The sequence below is a fragment of the Tyto alba genome, unplaced genomic scaffold, assembly GCF_018691265.1.
Source record: "Tyto alba isolate M040663 unplaced genomic scaffold, T.alba_DEE_v4.0 Super-Scaffold_11, whole genome shotgun sequence".
In the NCBI taxonomy this organism is placed as follows: Eukaryota; Metazoa; Chordata; class Aves; order Strigiformes; family Tytonidae; genus Tyto; species Tyto alba.
This window is the reverse complement of record NW_024881273.1, coordinates 12,175,577-12,194,136: the sequence shown is the minus strand read 5'-3', so window position 1 is coordinate 12,194,136 and position 18,560 is coordinate 12,175,577. Positions and strand designations below refer to the sequence as shown.

The following is an 18,560-nucleotide window of genomic DNA, read 5'->3' as shown; positions in this document are numbered from 1 at the left end:
GCTAACTTCTTCCAGGAGTTCCCAAATGTATCTTCCTTACAAACCTTTCCAACCTCCTCCCCAGGGTTTCCAGTACTTTTTGCATACAAGTGCTCCTGTAATGGGAATGGGTGCTCTGCTCTGCAGGTTAGTACAGGAATTACAGATGAAATCAAGTGCAGTTAGGTAAGGACAATGGCCTTGTGCCATGACCATCACTGCTGCACCCTCTCTGACAGTCACTTGTTCAAAGTGGACAGGTAAGCCTGGGACAGAAGAGCAAATGCTGCTACGTACTATTGTTGGCGTTATTTCTTTGGAGTTGTGGTTTCCACTTTTCTTCAACAACAGCTAGAGGTGATCTGGGCTGGCTAGAGGCAATATTGTTCTCGTTGTCAGCTGTGGGGCAAGAGACACGGAGATGTTAGAAGCACAAGGTAATAATGCTTAAAGCACAAAGAAGGGGAAACAGTACCCATCTGCTTGGCATTTACTTATGGTTCCCTTAACTAAGGTGACACCAATCCACTACATTCCCTGTAGCTTTTAAGCAGTTTTCAGTAAGATGGCACAGTACCACCAGAAACCTTGAAAACTGTCTAGGGACCTGCAACCTATCACCTCCCAAAATGTGGCTGAAATGACAGTGGCTTTTTCTGTGCACCAGTGACATTGATGCTACCAGCACACCTTGAGAAATGTTGCACACCAGAAGGAATAGATGTTCCTCGTGCGATTTGCTTGCTTTTGAAATTAAAGAAGGTGTAACAAATGTTTATGTCTTTTGCCTTACTGCCTCGTTCTGCACTGCAGGTGGCTTCCCTTTTCTTTACTGTTAAGTACTTTGTTTTTCAAGGTCCTTGGTATCTAAGGACCTTATTACAATTGTCATATATGGTTTCCTCCCAAAGTAGAGAGAGGGCCAATCTCCTCTCAGGCTGCTCACTGCTGCCTCAGACTGGGAACAAAAAGAAAAAAAAAAAAAAAAAGAGTTTCTGGAGTGTGACCAAAGACTGTTCCTCCCTATGGATGCAAAGATACCAACTGCCCCAGGGCTCCTTATGTTCACGCTCCCATTTCTGTATATGTAACTGCGCTAAACACTCTGGCTGCCAATATGATGGGATCTTTTAAGGAAATGCAGCTAAGATCAGTAAATTCTGTATCATATCCATGCGTTTTCCTCTCCTGTGCTCCAAGAACTTCTCCCCACCCACCAAAGGAAATTTTCTAGCTCTTAGCATGCTTCACTATGAAACTGTGCTCTGAAATAGGCTGTGAAGCAAAAATAAAGTGTACAATGAGGAGAGGTGGAAGAGGAAGGAGAAAGATGGAGACTGATGACCAGGCTAGACAGAAGGATGGAATTAAAAACAAAAAAGACAAACTAGGTCTTTTACTCATCACAGCTGGACTCATCCCATCTAATTCTGGACATCTCTACTAGACATGCTTCTCTTCAAAGTGGCCCCTTGGGCCTTGTTTTTCACTTGGTGGTGCAAAACAGGCCTAAGAGTGCAATTCATTCACCCAGGAAGAACTAGATGCCTCTTGTAGTATAAGATTCATCATGCTCTGAACTCACCTGGAGTCAGTGACTTCTTCTCCTCTGATTATAAAGGGAGGCCAAGTTGAGCAGCTCAGAGGTGGCAATATCAATAGCCTAGGCACACCAGCATGCAGTGAAATGAATCCTGACCCAGCACTCCAGAGAGCTGAACATGAATTAGAGGAATGCCTTTATAGGGCACATACAGGTGCTTTGTTCTGCAGCCCAGGTTGACGTGGTGCTGGGCAGAGCAGTGGGCTGCCCAGCAGAACAGGAGAGGCCAAAGTTGCTCTCATTCATGTGTGGCAATGACCTGGGAGAGAAGGGAGACCAGCAAGGACCTAGAGACAAGCAATGAAGTGATGAAACTCCAGTGCCCTCGTCCTTAGAAGCAAGTCCTCTCAAATTTGAGCAGCTCTGCATGGTAACTGCTGGGGCATTCACAAACCTTTTTGATGAACAATCACAGACTGCACAGTTTTTATTAGGTCTGGGCACTGCACTGGGCACAGACCAGTGAATCAATACCTAAGAGCAATCCAGGATATGACAGAACCAGGCAGACTCTGGGACTGCCTTGAGGATGGCACATGCCCAGGGAATTCCCTGGTCATAGCTGGTACCTGGGAGCACTGGCACGCTCAGGCCTGCAGACAGAAGTCAGTCTTTGCAGGTGTGGAAGAGATATGAGGAGCAGGAGGTGCTCTAGTGAATGCCAGTGATCAGATATGACACATCACTTTTCCCCAAGCATTTGCCTAGACTAATTGCTCTTGAGCTAATGCCACCAGTGTCCTCAATTCCAAACATCTGTGGGTAGGCAAAGGAAAATGCTGGATGTTGCCTACTAACTTTGTTCATGGCTCAGGCCTTCCTTGTCTTGGTGATGGGTGGGTGGGGGGAGACACTCTCTGTATTTCCTCCCCCTGACTCTTTCTCTATTTCATAATAATAGGGGATTTATTATGTACAAATATCCGCTGGCATTCAATATAGAAATAATGAGATTTGTGCATTTCAGCCTCATCTTCCTTATCAGGCAGTCTGTGAACTACATAGATCATGGTTCTTTAATTTCTCTTCATGCCTTCAATCCTTTAATCCAGGTTCAGCCTAGTCGTCCTTTTATTTTTTTAGCTCTAGACTGTAGGAAGGGAATTATATGGTAGCACTCGACCTGAACAAAGTACTCTAAAGGGAGTCAAAGCTGTATATTGTACAGTGTAATTACAGAACAAATTCCTTTGCCTTGTGTTCTGCTGTTCTATTTCTGCCTTTCAGCCTCCAATTTACATTCTAATTGCTTCTTCTCATTGTGTAGCTGCTTTATGGAGCTATAATCTCCCCTTATTACCTCCTAGCCTCCAGGCTCAGCCCTCTGAATGACTCAAGAGCCAGTATGTTCCTGCTTTTGCTCTTCGAGGTCAGCAGCACGTTCCCTGTATTCGGTCACTTGTGAGAGGGGCTCAGTGGATGCAACACATTTAGTTGGAAGAAATTAGCCCTTTGCGTCAGACATAATGTGCCAAATTGGACTCCTGAACACATTAACTGAGGGAATATTTGACTCATATGGGCTTCTTGTATCTTTGCATCCCCATAATGTAACATTCCCTGAGCCAGGCATATGGACTGGTACAAACTGCTACTATGCCAGTGTCCCCAGTACGTGGATCCTATGTCACCAGTTCTGCTGATTACTGCAAGGTCTCTGCACCCCGAGACTTCAGAGACGTTGTGCCCACGCTGTTTCTTGGATATGGAAATCCCCAAGCCCTGAGAGGCTAAAAGGCAACAAACTGCGACCAGAGTAACTGCAAACCCTGTGCCATCTCCACTGTTGCTCTGCTTAAGCACAATATCCAGATCCGGACACCCACCAAAGCTGTCTGCAGCTTTCACACCTCTTCACTTTGTTTTGCCCTCATCCCACAGTACCAAATACCGCACCGCTTGCCCCCAGCTGCAGAGATCTGGAGGAAAGGCTGCTGTTCCCTCCAGAGGAAGAGGCATGAGCACAGGACTGGCAAGCACCATGCACAGGGATGCCACAGCAGGGGATAGTTGCTTTCACAGAGGACAGCTTCAGTGACGCCTGGAGAAAGCACTTAAAAGAGACATGGACAAGCTTGCTGTCACTGTACCAGCAAGACATTCAGGGGAAGCAGCCAAGCAGAAGACAGTGACTTATAGAGCAGGGAGAGATGAGAAAATACAGAGTTTAAGAGGAGTAATCCTAAGGTGGTGAGAGGGGATTTACGCATTAATATATCTCTGCTGACATTACATGAGTCAGATCACAGATACCTGCTCCCTCCAGCCCTGTTCTGTGGCCAAAGTAACCCAGGTGAACAAGCCCAGAGGCCATAGGTCATTGGTAAAGAAGAGAGAAGAAGAAGCTGCAGACAGCACTAGCTTAAAATTTTCAACAGCTCACACCTCGACAGTGAATTGCCATTCCCCCCTTTGACATCTTAGCCTTGGTCCCTCCTTTGCAGCTCCCCTGCTCAGTGTCACCAAGAACTGTAACTCGAAATGCTGCATTTCAGTACCAGAGACTGGAACAAGGAACTGGATGGTCAGGATGCAGCTTGGAAGCAAGGAGAAATTGCCATTAACAGCAAGAACAGACCCCAACACCATGGACTGATGGCAGCCACTGCCCTGAGCAGACCTTCACTACTCGGTGTAACGTGAAGTCAGACTACTCCACGTTAACGAGCTTATACTCTATCAGAAAATAACATCCACAAAACTCACACCTTCTTTTAACAAGTCACCCTAAATGTCCAGTCATAAGGTTACAAAGATGATAAATAAAGTAGCTCCTGAACAACACACAAAGCCTGCACTAAGATTTGCCAATGAGAACTGAACTGGAACCAAGGAACCACATGGATGAAGAACTCAAGGGACACTACTAAAATCAGAACGAAAACTAAAACACAGAACAAGGTAAGAACTTTGATTAGAATTATTGTTACAGAATGGAAAATATGCTTTTCCTCAAGCCACTTGTGCTTCTGTGCCACTCTACTCAGGGCTTACCTGTAAAGTGAGGGCAAATGCAAGCACTGAACGGATATCTCAACCGAGCAGCATTTTGTCGGAGAACACAGGTCTGTCAAAGGTGAATTAATTTGTAAACCTGTGTTAATTCACATGAATTTTCATTCAAGAGGAAAAATAAAGAAAAAAATTCTGCCAATATAAAAAAAAAAAAATCCTGTTGCTACATTTTTGAATATTCTGAATTCTGTCTTTGAAATAGCTTTGGCTTTGAAATTTTAAAATTGTCTCATGTATTGAGATAGAAAAGAAAAATGTGGCTTAGAAACAAAGTAGTGGAACTACTCCTCAGAATCTTCTTTTGAAGAGAGCTGAGAAGGAAATGATCACAACTGCTGAAATAGCAAATTCTTCTTTGGAGAATACATTTCAAGTCCTTTGCAGAACTCCAGGAGACACAAGCACAGAAGACTTGTGTGGGCAAAGGCTCTGCTGCCCTGCAAGCATTTTTGCTTTGTTTGCTTCAATGAGAACTACCCTTTTTGCAGGAGGGTTTTCATCTGCTGTAAGAGTAACCCATTAATGCTTTCGCAATGAGAATTCCCTAAATACCTTTGGATAAAGGGAATAAGTAGTTTGATGTGCTCTGTGCTAGCCCAGCACGTTTCCTCTCTTCCTAAGGAAAGGAGTAGTATTTATGATATACCGTGAGCCTTGCATTGTTGCAGCCACTGCTATGTGCTCCAGCCTTTGAGTATCTTTTTCACTGCAGGTGAAATTAATGGGGCTTTGGAAACCGTGAGCACAGAAAGCTCTATTGACACACAATGGGGTCAACATCAGGCATCAGCGCAGAATTTAATTCTCCGCTTTAAGCGAGTCGAAGTGCCCAGCTTACCTGCATGGGACTGCATGTGCTCCAGGAGATTGTTATAAAACTGGAACTGGATTCCACAAGCTCCACAGGTGTAAGGCTCTGTTTGGGAGAAATCAGTTCAGAAGAATTATACAGAGTATGCAGGGAAGCAGCACACGTGCATACTTCAGTTTGTACAGTAGCGGGGCAGCGCCTTAGGGCCCGGTCCTTGTCACCTCAGCCCACGTGTGCACGTCACAGCGGCTCCTTAGAACTGAAGCCACAGGGCTCAGGTTGTGATTCAGGAAAGCGTTAGGGCCCGTCACTGCTTCCTGGGCTGGGGTCGGGCATTCCTCCACGTGCTTCACTTTACTGCCACGAGAAGGCCCGGGAGGATGGCAGAGGGACAGCTTGTGCACTAAAGCGAAGCACCTGCTGGTGTGTGTTTGGGGGCATCTCAGTGAAGCTGCACAAAGATTTAAGAGGCTACACACTGACTGGGGTTTACTAGCCCATGCCTGCTGCAGGCTGTTTTAAGCATATCTTTGTTCTTTTTAAGCCTGAAAGCAAAGCGTGGTGAATTCATTTTACATCCAGTCTCTGCTGCCTTTCATGAGTAAGACAAGGAGCACTGGGTTGTGAAAAATCCTGTTGCTCAGAAGCTGGGGCATGGAGAAGTGCCATGGGGGAACTCAGCTTGTTTTTTTTGTGGCTGTCAACAAGTGCAGCGAGACTGGGGAATGGTGAGTGCCACTGGGCTCGGTGGCAGCAAGTCGTTGGGGTAAGCAGAGGTGGAGGGGAAGAAGCACAGAAATCAGAGCTGTGCCAGAAGTCTGAGAGCAGAGCAGGAGAGCCATGTTGCCAGAATAATATGGATGAGCTGGAGTCAGGAAAGAGCTGGGTGCAGAGCTCCCTCATGAGCTGAAAGATACGTTTAGTTCTGTTCTAACAAGTGTGTTGAAAGTGCATTTTTTCCACTGAATTAACCTAATAGTAAATGTTTGCAGTTGCTCGTTTAAACAGTATTAGTTGAGTGCGTTAGTTGACAGATGTAGAATCAAACTACAGTGGCTGAAATATGTTAACGTTGCAGTTTGCCTCTATACCTCCACACATACGAGCACACTGCTGCCATTTATGCTGTGGCATTTTGTTTTGTAACAACAGAATGGACAAATGCAAGCATCTGGCATATAAACAGCTTTACATACAAGTGCCTGGCACGCACACAGAGCAAGGTCTATTGCTACAACATACCAGAAACCTGCATCTACATTTGAAGGGAAAAACGTATTCTGTATCAATGAATAAGGAAAAGCATCAGCATCCAGGATGGAAGAACCAAAATACAGGAAAGCACAAGCCTGACTTGGCTATAATCTGTAAGAAGTCTATCTCAGGTAGCAAAACCCAGAATTCATCAGATGGCTACAGGAAGCTGCCAGGAAAAACATAAAAGAGAACATGAGTGGTTCATATAAGCTGTACTTATATGCTGTAAGGTTAAACAACCTGCTGTGCCTTTCCCATGTAACCTACAGCCCTCTGAAATGATGGAGCCAGCTCCATCTGGAGGACCTGTGCTCAATGCTTTATTTAACTTAATGTATTTTCTTGTGATACTATTCCCGTGTTTTGCTGTAGTGAGTAAGTTTGGAAATACTGTACTTAAGTAACTGCTTGTGAAAAAAAGGCAAGACTTTGGCAGCTGAGAGGCACACTTAGGAATTTCAGGACTGGGGGAATTAACATGGACTGGCTGTTTATGTTGAAATCATCAGCAGCCAAATAGTCAGTTGTAGTAAAATGCCACAAAAGGTACCATATAATCTTAATTGTTTAGACTCCTTTTGTAATTATCAGAGAAGAAGATCCCACATGGGTGCAAACCATCACTCTTAGATGCATAATTCAATACCAGATGACTTTTTTGACAGATGCACCTATTTGCCTCTGCTGCTTATGGAGCCCAGACTGCTCAGATAGAAATGTCTCAGACTAAGTGGGTTGGCTCCCCCCTCAAGTCTCAAAATTAACATTTGATTAATCTAATGAAAGAAGTCACACATCAAAGAGCCTGCTGAACGTTGCTGACAGGTTCCTGGCAGGGTCAGAAGAGCTGTGGTGCTGCAACCAGGGCAGCTAACAAAGCTACGGCCTCTGTTCTTTGCGCCTTTGCTTTGCTGCAGCTCCTTCCCCTACAACAGAGTTGGGAGAACAGAACATCTGTACATCTCAAGTGCTTCAGAAAGTCTGAAATTTAAGAGATTCCCTGGCACACTTTCAGGTCTCTGTGTGCCATTTAAACATAAGCAAGCACATGCATTCCCTGCTGCCATCTCTGCCTGTAGCAACCTTGGCCAGAGAAAGCAGTGGCAAAGCAATCCATCCTTCACTGCTGCAGTTCAAGCACTCTTCTCTGTTCCCAGATGAGTACACAAACTCCACAATTCCCCTGGAAGCATGTTTGCAAGTGGCCACCAGAACAACTCTTCCCCTAAGCTCAGTTACAGGTCACCTCACTGGGAAGCAAATCACTCACATCCACCACTCTCCAAGCAGCACGTTCCTCACATTCATTTTTCTCTCCTGTTTCACTACATCCTCTTATTTCCTCAGCTAATTTTGTCTCACTGAGCTGCTTTACCTTCCTCCTGCTATATTCTCAGCTATTTCATCACCATAAACCTGTGCTGTCTTTCTTCCAGCTCTCCCCTTGCCTGACTCCCCTTCACTCCTGACCAGTCTTTTCTGTGTTCTCCTCATCTCCATCCATCAGTGACCATCAAGGTCTATACAGTTCTCCATCTCAAGCTCACCCCTCTACCACCATAACATACCGTGCACTCAGTGCACGCAGTGACTGAAAGGTCTCTCATTTGTGAATCTTCTCAGAAAAAATCCTGTTGTTTTTCATCCCATTTCCAAAAGCCTCTTCTGTTTTACTACAGAAATGTCCACCTCTGGAAACAAAACCACTGTCTACTTTCAAAAACTAATTTTGCATTCTGAAAATGCCAGAACATACTTTTGAGACAAGGAGTCATAGAAGTCTACAGTTTGCCAAAACAAAAATGAGTTATTTTAGAACTAGAGATAAAATTTAAATTAATCCAACAATTCAAAAGCCTTTCCTGGGGAGGAGGGAAGGGATGCTTGGGAGGATGTGAGAATCCCTGTGGGAATGGATGAACTCGCTTTAATTCCCAAGGCTTTCCCAAACTTCATACTTCTGAGATTTCAGCTTCTAAGCCTCTTATGCTCCACAGAACCGAGAGCTGGGAACAGTCAGGCTGGCTGGCAGGAGGGTGGGATGTGTCAGTGCTAGAAGAGGGAGAGGAATCTGGAAGGTGGAGAGAAGAAAGAAGCAATCTGTATCCAAAACCAGGCAAAAGCCACTGCTGGAAAAGAAGTGCTCATCTGGGCTGGTATGCACAGTGAGTAAATCTCCTCTCCCTTTGATTTCTGCTGGCAACTTAAGGGTAGAGTTAACTGGAAAAGTTGTCGAAACTGCTCTGAACACCCCTGTGAGCCACACTTGTGCCCCTTTCTCCTTCCTGGGAGCACAGCCTTCCCCGCACCACTGCAGGACCTCTGCTTTTCCTTCCCCAGGGGCAATTTCAGATCTCCTTTTCCTCGCTCAGACTGCGGTTTACAGCATCCAGAAGGGATCTGTTCTCCATCAAGTGGTTTCAACTCAGCAAGGGGCCCGCAGGTCCTCCCATGACCGCTCCAGCCAACGAACCTCTATTTTCCCTCTCAGCTTTGCTGGTGGCAGTACAAGGAAAGCTGGGGCACGTTTGTGCTGTCTGCACGAATCCCAAGAACACCTGTGCTCCCCAACAGCTCCACTTGTTTGGGGTGGCCAAGACAGGCCTTATGTACAAGCAAAGCAGGAAGACTGGCTGTGCAGTCAGCTCAGAAATAGCTCAGAGACGTCCAAACTGCAGCAGGACTGCCCAGCCAGCCTGTCTCAAGCTGCTGGAAACCTTCTCTCTCACCTCCTCAAACCCTTAATTGCTTCTTAGGAACCAATTCTTCTTGTTGCTCCACAACTGAGGGGGCTGGGAGTTGTGGCAGAAGCAACAGTACCCCCTTTGATGAGGAAAAAACCAGCTGTTTACCCTACATGCTCTCACTTAGGGCCACGGGCCTCTTAGCAACGTCAGGTGCTGTGAACTTTCTAGATCTGTTCCCTTGGTGTGGGCTGGGGAGGAGGGTGCTCTGCCTTCTCCAAGGTTCCTGTATCTGCATTCCCCTGGGCAGATGCTGAACACATGCTGGTGCCAGCTGGTCCCTGGCTGTGTTCTGGGCTTGCTCACACTGTGGGCTGGGACTCCAGTTCACACCTGTAACCACAGCTCCCAGAGCCCTGAGCCCTCCTGGGCTGGTGCAGGATGTGGGCTACGTCATCCCCAAACCCCATCAATTCCCAGCAGGGACTCAGGGCTGCCGCACTCACACTTATATCTTCCTTCACACTTATATCTCAAGGGAGCGGAGGATAAATTCACTAGTCTGCATGAGAAGCTTTCCCTTCCTCTCCCTGTTTCCACAGCTCACTTCTAGCAACCACTACTCAACCTAAAGCAGCTGGGTGATGGGAAGGGTGGGCGTGAAAACTGCCCAGAGCTCACCTTATACAGCCACAAAAGGTGGAGGGAGACAGGCAGAGAGTTCATCAAGGCTGCCTTCAGAGTACTCCCCCTTTACAGGCTGAAATCCTGAGCTTTGGCTGCTCTTGCTTTGTTGGCCAGGCTGTGACCTAGGCACAAGGTCCTGCACTGTGCATGTAGCAGACTGCGGCCTTGCTACTACCCACTGCCACTCGTGCACCCTACAGAAATTTCATGTTAGCAAATAAGCCATTAAAATCCTGCAATGCTCAACTCTCAACCTGTAGTGCAGCACGCTCACACATCACTAAATAGATCAGAAGATGAAATGCCAGACTGTAACTCCCCTATCCACCTCCAGAAAGCAAGCTCTTACCACAGCCAAGACCAGAGCTGTGAAGCTAGGGCAGCAGTCAGAGATGCTGCATTTGCAGAAATTGGGGCCTTGGGATACAGCTTGAGCTCTCCCATGGGTTCATGCTCAGGCACAGCTATGATGCATTTTCCTGAAAAAGCTGGAGAGCCTGTGCAGCAGCAGGGAAAGGGCTCTGCCTGACCCCCTGAACATGCTGCTGGGCCAGGAGCCTTGCAGAGTAAGACTCTAGGCATCTGTGCTCCATGTTCTGCCTCTTCTCACAGCTGGCTGAGCTGCACACACGAGGCTTTGCTGCAGAAGGGGCGGAAACAGGCTCCGAGTCTTCACAAAAAGACAAGAAATCATGAGTTGGACCCTCAGAGATTTCAGGCTTCCAGATGAGCCCTCATGTCTCTTTGGCTCTCTGTTGTTGCTGTACATTTAAAAGGTTTCTGCAAGCCTGTAACCTAAATTTGGCAGTGGAAAGTCTGTGTATGAAATAGCAAATGTTGCGTGGGCCAGACCTGTCCACACAGCACTGGAGAAGAAGGGGAGAGGGTACAACACTGAGTGTATGACAGGCGACTGGCTGCACAGTGCCTACGCTGCTCCCTTGTTATGTGTCCACCCACCGTCTTCTCCCATCTCCTTCCTCCTCCGGTCCCTCCATCCTTGCTGCCTGTCCCCTTCCACTCAGAACTTGTGGCACAGACCCAGAAGGTTTTTTGCTTGAGCCGTGCTAGCTGTCACTGTGCTACCCGCTCCTTACACTGCCTGCCATGCAGAGGAGCAGATCCCAGGGCTCGGAGATGGCCATCTCTGAAGTGACAGTGCTATCCTCTCTCCAGTAACGTGAGGATTGCACTGTGCTGAGCCAGGATCCTGACTGTACACCTCTTCTGAGGCAAAATATTTGAAAATGTGGAAGGAGGAGGAACTCACTCTGAACACGTCCTGTCTGCCAGCAGAAAAGAGCTACTCTACAACCAGCTGATCTCAGTGGAGTCTGACTCTCATTCCCAAGTTTTCCCACAACATAGAGCAGTTCCACAGCACAAGAAAACCCACTGCAAATAAGCAGTGCCACTGCAACTGCAAACACCCATCCCAGGGCACTTCTAACAGCCTCTTGCAAGTCGTCTGAAGCTCAAGCATTGCAGCACCCCCAAGCAATAGCTTTTCACTCTCCTATCAAGCACCAAAGAGCTTTCTTCCCTCCCCGAAAGAGACATTTGCCTGTGGTGCACTGGGTGTTGGCTGCTGAGCACAAAACACTCCTTCTCCCCAAAAGCATCCTTCCCTAGAAAAACTGACCTCCTTTGTGAGCCAGGTCCCTCTCTGCTCTGAACAAGACACGCTGTCACATCACCCTTACTGGTTGCCCAGGTACTCTCTGAAAACACCTCTAACAAAAAGCTAAAGCACCAGCAGCTGCTAAAGCCTCTTCAGTCTCTTGAGCCACACAGAACTGACACAGTAGGTTGCACAATCTAAAACATCTTTCCCCAGGACTATTATTAGACACTTTTATTAGTGCTTTATGTATACCCAGTGAACAAGGCTCCAGAGTAAGGCAGCAGGCTGTATAAGCCAAGACAGAGAAAAAACAGCATTTGTGCTTAGGTTTAATAAATCACTCTAATTCCCATGTTAACTCCCATTGCCACATCTAAGCCAGAGAAAATAGCAGAGCCTGGTTTGAGGCCAGGAGTGAACATGAGTTGAGAGCTTTTAACAAAGTTTCAACAGAAAACGCCCTGAGCTGCTGTGCATGAGTGAAAACCGGCAGCCAGCTCAACGACTAATGGCAGCGCAGGGAGCAGACCCCCAGGCAGCTCTCTCCTCAACAGAAAATACCCACATTTCAACACTTCTGTCCACATTTTGATGAAAAACAAACGCAGAAGAACTGTTAAGGGAAATGCCTCAGTGTTTTCACCCAATGCTTCCGCTGGCTTTAATAACAGTGTAACTGCATCTTCTCATACCTTTGACACAAACCAATGAAAGAATACATTAGAATCCGCAGCAGTCTCCTAGAAAAATGTCACCACACACCAAAGTAAGTGGAAGTTTCTTGAAAACAGAATTTCTGTCACTTCCAGACATCTCAGACAATAAAAGAGGTGTTATGTAAAAAGGTGCTGTGAAGCATGCTTTAAAAAGGGGAGTCCTGAATGAATTACGGTTGTTAAATTTGTTGGCACTAATTTGTTTTCTTATCCAACGTGAATGCTCATGTTCTGCATAAAGCTCTCATTTCTTTCTCAGATTTGTAAGTGAAGAAAGAACAAGCGTCCTCTGCCACTGTGGCCACGCTCAGGGTGCAGCACTCAGGGATGTCCTACTCTAAGGGACAGAGTTCTCAATTACAAGGTTGGTGCAGACAGTATCACCCCTAAAATCAAGACACAAGCCAAGCAGTAACCAAGCGCACTGTAAGGGAAAGAAAGAAGCTCCGCCTGTTGAAAGCATCAAGGATACCGGGCAGAATCTCAAGCAGAGATCACCTACATCTGCCCATCCCAAACCTGCTCTCCTTCCCCTCCTGCTTACTCATCACTGTGCCCTTGGGCTCCCATTATCTCATCTGCGCTCTCAAGCCAAAGGGAATCGTCTCTGCAAAGGTGTTTAGTGAGCTCAGCCACGAAGATAAGTTTTCCTGTGCATAAGTGTAACTTAAGCATGGGTTCATTTTCAGTCTTCAAACCCTGATCTCTCAGAACACGTATTACTGGCATATTTCACAAAACTTAACTCCCAGGAGGCTGTGAGTCTAAATGGTCTAGCGGCCACATACTGCACAGAAACACCCTGAAGGATTTCTGTTGCATTTACATCTGAAACCAGAGCCACAGAAGTGAGGCATTTTGTTCTCTGAAACCTGGATTCATAATAAAAAAACATTTATTTGTGAAAAATGCTAAGAGGGCAGGCCAGCATGGCTGCAGGGTGGAAGTCCCCGCCTTTGCGCACCACAGACATCCATCACACTTACTTTGTAAAAGCGGGAAAGGATTTGAAATCAGGGGACTTGCGGTTTCTGCAAAAAAGAAAGAGATTTAAATATTGAGACTGGCAGAGACCTCGCTGCATGCTACACAGCTCTGCCTATCTGCTCGCTGATCCTTATCCTTATCCACACTTCCAGATTTAATGGTGGCAGGATGGGGGTCTCCATTTACTGCAAATTATGACATGTTCAGCTGTGAATTTTCCCTCTCAGTGTCTTTCTAAGTATCTCACGGCTGGGAATCTCGTCTTTCCTTCCGATTTTGAAATGTCCAGAGATTTTTACCATACACCCTATTCTACAGTAATGGCAACAGTCAAGTGGGGAGGGCCAGCAGAAGAAATGCTAAGGGGGCAAGAAACCCTTTATAAATGGCTTGTTTTGGGGCCCCAGATGCAGTTTCCCCAAACCAAAGCTGGGGAAGAAAAATAGGGTGTTTTAGCCTCACTGGATGGTATGCCAAAGGATAGTTTCTAAGCAGTGCACAATACTTCAGGCTGAGAATACGTATTTTCTGTTGAGCACACCTTGCAGATTGCCTCTCTTTAAGGTATGACTGAAAGGAACAGAAATCCTGCACGCTCAGTGAGCCCTTGGTCAACCAGGGGTCATCTGCATCCACCCCACAGTGCATGGGAGCAGATGCAGTGATTCCCAGCACCTTAGACCCTGTACAGTTTCCTACAGTTTCCAGGTGAGGTCCTCTAGTGTCAAACCCCTGCAGAGGGGAAGAAACCATTAGCGTTAAATATTTGGTCATCAATTCAGTGCATTTACAGAATAGTCTCAGGTCCAAAGTTACAAACTGATGCATCAGTGAATGAGGCTCTCAGGGCTGACAGACTTGGGACTGGTCTGCTTGGAAGGAAAACTTTACTCATTAACCACATAGGTCAAGCACAGTGAGCCTTCGTGCTGAATATTTCAACATGATGAGGACCTGAGCTATTGAAAAGGGCTTCAGCTGGCAGGGCCAGCCAGTAAGGAATGAAGATGAAGGTATGGATGATGCTTGGCAAAGACATGGATAGACAGTGCTATGGAAAGGGTATGCATGGAAGGCATCAGCTGGATACAGAACACTGCTGATCACTTAACACATTTCTATTACCCAACACTGCACTAAGAGTGCTGTTTGCAGCTGATGAGGTCTGTATCTGAAGATCTTCACTGAAACAGATTCCTAATCTGGTCCTACTGAGCAGCTGAACAAGACAGGCTCCTCTAGGTACCACTGTTTCACTATTTGTGCTCTCTGCCTCTGCTTTGGAAAGCATTGTAATTAATCAGTGAACGCAAGGATGATCACTGGACCATCCCATGGCTTTGGGCTTTAAAGGGCCCTTTCCACACCCCAGAGGCAAGTAAGCTTTGGAGGGCCAAAACCCAACATTTTACTGTTCCCCCAGAAGTGAACCTGATCTGGAAGAGGCACACAGCAGTGACATACACCACTTAATACACCACAATGAATTCTCAGCATACTCTCTGTCTGCTTTCCATCCAGAAGTGCTGATGGAGTCTCCTCATTATGCCTGACTTCCTATACAGATGAAAACCATTGTCAGTCTGCAACATGTGCTCAGGCCACTTGCTAAGCATTGATACTATGGTATGTGAAGTGAAGAAAGACTGTTGGGATTTTTCTGGTCTTTATGTTATGGACCATTTTGTTATCCATGTATGTAATGTCCCAGACTCAGCACAGTCAGTTCCACTACTGCCACATACTCAGAGAACAGTCACAGAAGTGTCATCGTTTGAACGATTATTGATAATTAGGCTTGCTCTCTTGGGATTTGCTAATCTTTTACTCCACAGATTCTCCAGACAGCACCGAAACAGGAGGTCATGTTTTTCTGCCCATACATTGGTCTATCAATGACTCTTTTTGCCATGTACTGTCCATCCCCAGCCCAGCCCAATATCTGTGCTTGAACGTTGCAATCCACAGCTCGTATCACTGTCTGTTCCCAATTTTGCTGACTACTCACACTGATGCCTCAATGTCTTTCATATGTATTGTCCCAGTGTCCTTCCTAGTGTCCCAGGGCTCTTGAGCAATTGGCAGGATATCACCCACAGAGACTTGCTGCTGAGTGTCTTTTTTTTAGCCCAGATACCTTTCTTCCTGTCTACAAGCTGCCTGTTCAACATGCCAAGTCTGGAACAACTTAAAACAAATGTGGCATCAGAAACAAACAGTTTATTCCCAGAAACCTCAATTCTACGCAAATGCCCAGTGGACACAGTGACTCTTATTTATGTGACACAGTAAAGCAACACTTCCTTAACTAAAGCCTCTCCCTACGTTACGCTTATTCTGATGGTGAGAACTGCACTCAGATGGTAACCTTTCATCTGAGTACACCATTTTTAGGCTGCTTTGAAAAATGCAGTTCTATGCACATGTAATTTTGTTGCCCCATCAGCAGCACTACCAGTGCTCTACACAGGTTAGTTGCAACAAGGGGGGAGCTCACATAACAACAACTCCCCCCGTTTCCTCACTCCTCAAATTGGTTATTAGCAGACTTGGACCTCCCAACTCTATGGGACAGCAGCAGTAGCAGGCTTGTACTCTTTGCAAACCAACCAACAGATGAGAAAGAGATTTACCAAGAGATGAACCACTTGAATGGGATTTGTATTTTGTGCTTCGGTCTAGCTGACATAACCTCTAAGACAGTTGTGGGTGTCTCTGGAGGCAGAGGCGTAGGGGACTGTCTGTGCTAACATCAGACTGTAATCAGTAATTAAGAATTATTCTGTCCCAAGCATTAAAGCTGCACTCATCCACCAAAAATCCTAGCCTAGAAGTCATACCTTCCCAGAAGAACTCCAACCAGATAGGCTATTTGATCACTGGACTACAGAGAAAGAGCAGAAGAGGATGTATGGTCAACAACAGAGAAGAAAGGTCCCTGTGTTTGTAACACACCTAGCTGATCCTCCCATATGTGCACCATGACCACCTGCACTTTTAGCACAAAAGAGAGTTTTTTGGCCAGAAGTTTGGCAGTAGCCAGTGCCGACTCTCTTAGTCTGGCCTTCCGTTCAGGTGCACCAGGGGACTGGCATTGTAAGGGCAATGGTAGGAACTGAACTCCTGTTATTGCAACAGAAGTTGCATGGGGAACTCAACCAGACATCATGTCTGCTCTCATCACCACCAAACAAAGCTTCAGAAGAGACTTAAATTATGAGTTTAATGTTGATTTGCACTCTGTCTTTTTGCTGCTTTCCATAAAACTAAAGGTTCGTTCTGCTCAGTTACTAATCAAGAAAGACATACTACCTATTTCTGTTTAAGAGACTACCCTGTTTAACACATGCTAATAATAGCGGGTTTATGTGGCAAGTGGTGAATGAGGCATTCCTAATTGTCCTTCTGCTTTAAGTAGTTCCATGCTACAACTGGACATGAATTAGGAACGATAATATACTGTAGGATGAATATCTTATGTACATTTTCACTAGCTAAATATAACTATCTTAAGTGTGCTGCACATGTAGGAAAATAAAGTGCAGTACTGAAAAATGTTTTGCACTTAGAACTCATTCACTAAAAAGAAATATAGCATGTAAGATTAGGAAAATTCCACTAAATGCATGTTTAAAATTTGGTCCTATGTCCTTTACATTTCGAGAACTGGCACTTCTCATTTTTTTCCAAAAATTTTTACTTCTAAATTGAAAGGAGGAAATTAACATTTTTTTGGTCTCAATCTCACCTCAGCTTGGCATGAACTGACTCAGAAAAGAACATATTTCCCTTGCCCCTCTACCCAGTCTGAAATAAACTCTGCTGGAAAGAAAAGCTTCCCTGTCTAAATATGAATGAAAAACACTGACATTTTAAAAACTGTAAATGCTAGAATTTGTTCCCCTGGAACTTATGACAGTAATAGTTACCTAATGCAGCAGATGAAATTGAGACATATTTATATAGCTGAAGTCAACCTTGAAAGTTAAAAATATTTCCCAATTCCCTACATAATTTTAAGTGTTGTCTCTTTCACATTCATAATGTCTAGCAAGTTTAGACATCAACAAATACTACCAATTTCAATTTGCTTTTTCCTTTTGATAGCTGTATCTTAAGGTATCTATTTTTTTTCCTTTTCGCTTTTTTTTTTTTCTCTTCTTGAAGTCTCACAATTTCCTTCATCCCTCTTGGCCTACAGGTGGTGTAACCGCAAATTCTTCATTTTACTAAAAAGTCACCCACAGCGTCCAAAACAAGAGATCAAGGCTGGATTATGCTGTAAACACTAAGTTAGAGATGGTTGCTGCCTCTGAGGTTTTCCAAAGTTGGACAAAAAGCGAGACGAGAGAGATCCAAAAGCTTGGGCAGTAACATGTGGTTACACACTGCATCACTGCAGGGCCAAGTCTGCCGAGTCCCTGTCAAACACTGCTCTGCCCACTCCAGCTGTGCAAAGAGGAAGAGGAAGGCAGCAAGCCTTTGCTATTGAACATAATACACGTATTTGCCCCTTTCGGGGACTTCTTCCTTCCCATGCTCAGGCTGATAATCACTAGCCTTTGCAGTAAGAATATTTCAGAAGCTGGCCTTCAAATATTGTTTGGCCTCTTGAAAATTTAGTACAGAAAACCCCTGCACATGTCAATACTCATCAAAATGATCACCAGCAAGGAGTGTGTTCTTGGAAGCAGCTTTACAGCATCTTAGATGTATTGCTCGTGCATTGCAACAAGCTAATTCCATCTTTCAGAGTCAGGTCATGTCCCTGTTTTTTTGGACCTTGCTTAGTTCAGCAGTGAATAATCACAAGCTTCATGTGACTTGGGATCTCTGCATTGACCACCCGCGCTCCAGCGGCAGCACAAGAAAGCAATCTGCACATTTTAGCAGATACTATTTTTAAAGCACTGTGAAACATCCAGGTTTCATCAAAAAGCAAGTTTAAGGGGTTGTGGAGACTCTTCCCCATTTATATAAAAGCCACTCTCCCAGTCATGAGGTAGATGGCAGCTGAACAGTCCTTCTCCATCCACTCTGTGGCTCCATCACGCCCTGCTGGGAGACAGACCTTCTGCTAGTAGACAGGACTCCAACACAGCCACAAAGTCGTGGTTGCCATGCAGAATAGGAACAGTTGTTTTACAGGCAGTAAGATGCCAAGTTACTCAGATAAGGATAGCGGGTACCTGCATTC

General features: G+C 45.6%; 1 protein-coding gene across 13 annotated transcripts in view; it reads right to left on the bottom strand.

Annotated features, from left to right (window-relative positions):
* ZNF618 (zinc finger protein 618) overlaps positions 1–18,560 on the bottom strand; it is a 162,329-nt gene that overhangs the window by 10,232 nt on the left and 133,537 nt on the right. For 9 of the 13 annotated variants that reach the window (XM_032988690.2, XM_042787026.1, XM_042787035.1 and 6 more), the window contains 3 exons: positions 13,363–13,407; positions 5,436–5,513; positions 277–378 (listed from right to left, as the gene is read on the bottom strand). In XM_032988690.2, coding sequence (XP_032844581.2) covers positions 277–378; positions 5,436–5,513; positions 13,363–13,407 — 225 coding nt within the window. The remainder of the gene's footprint in view (positions 1–276; positions 379–5,435; positions 5,514–13,362; positions 13,408–18,560) is intronic. The other 4 variants (XM_042787028.1, XM_042787033.1, XM_042787029.1 and 1 more) reach the window with 3 other exon arrangements.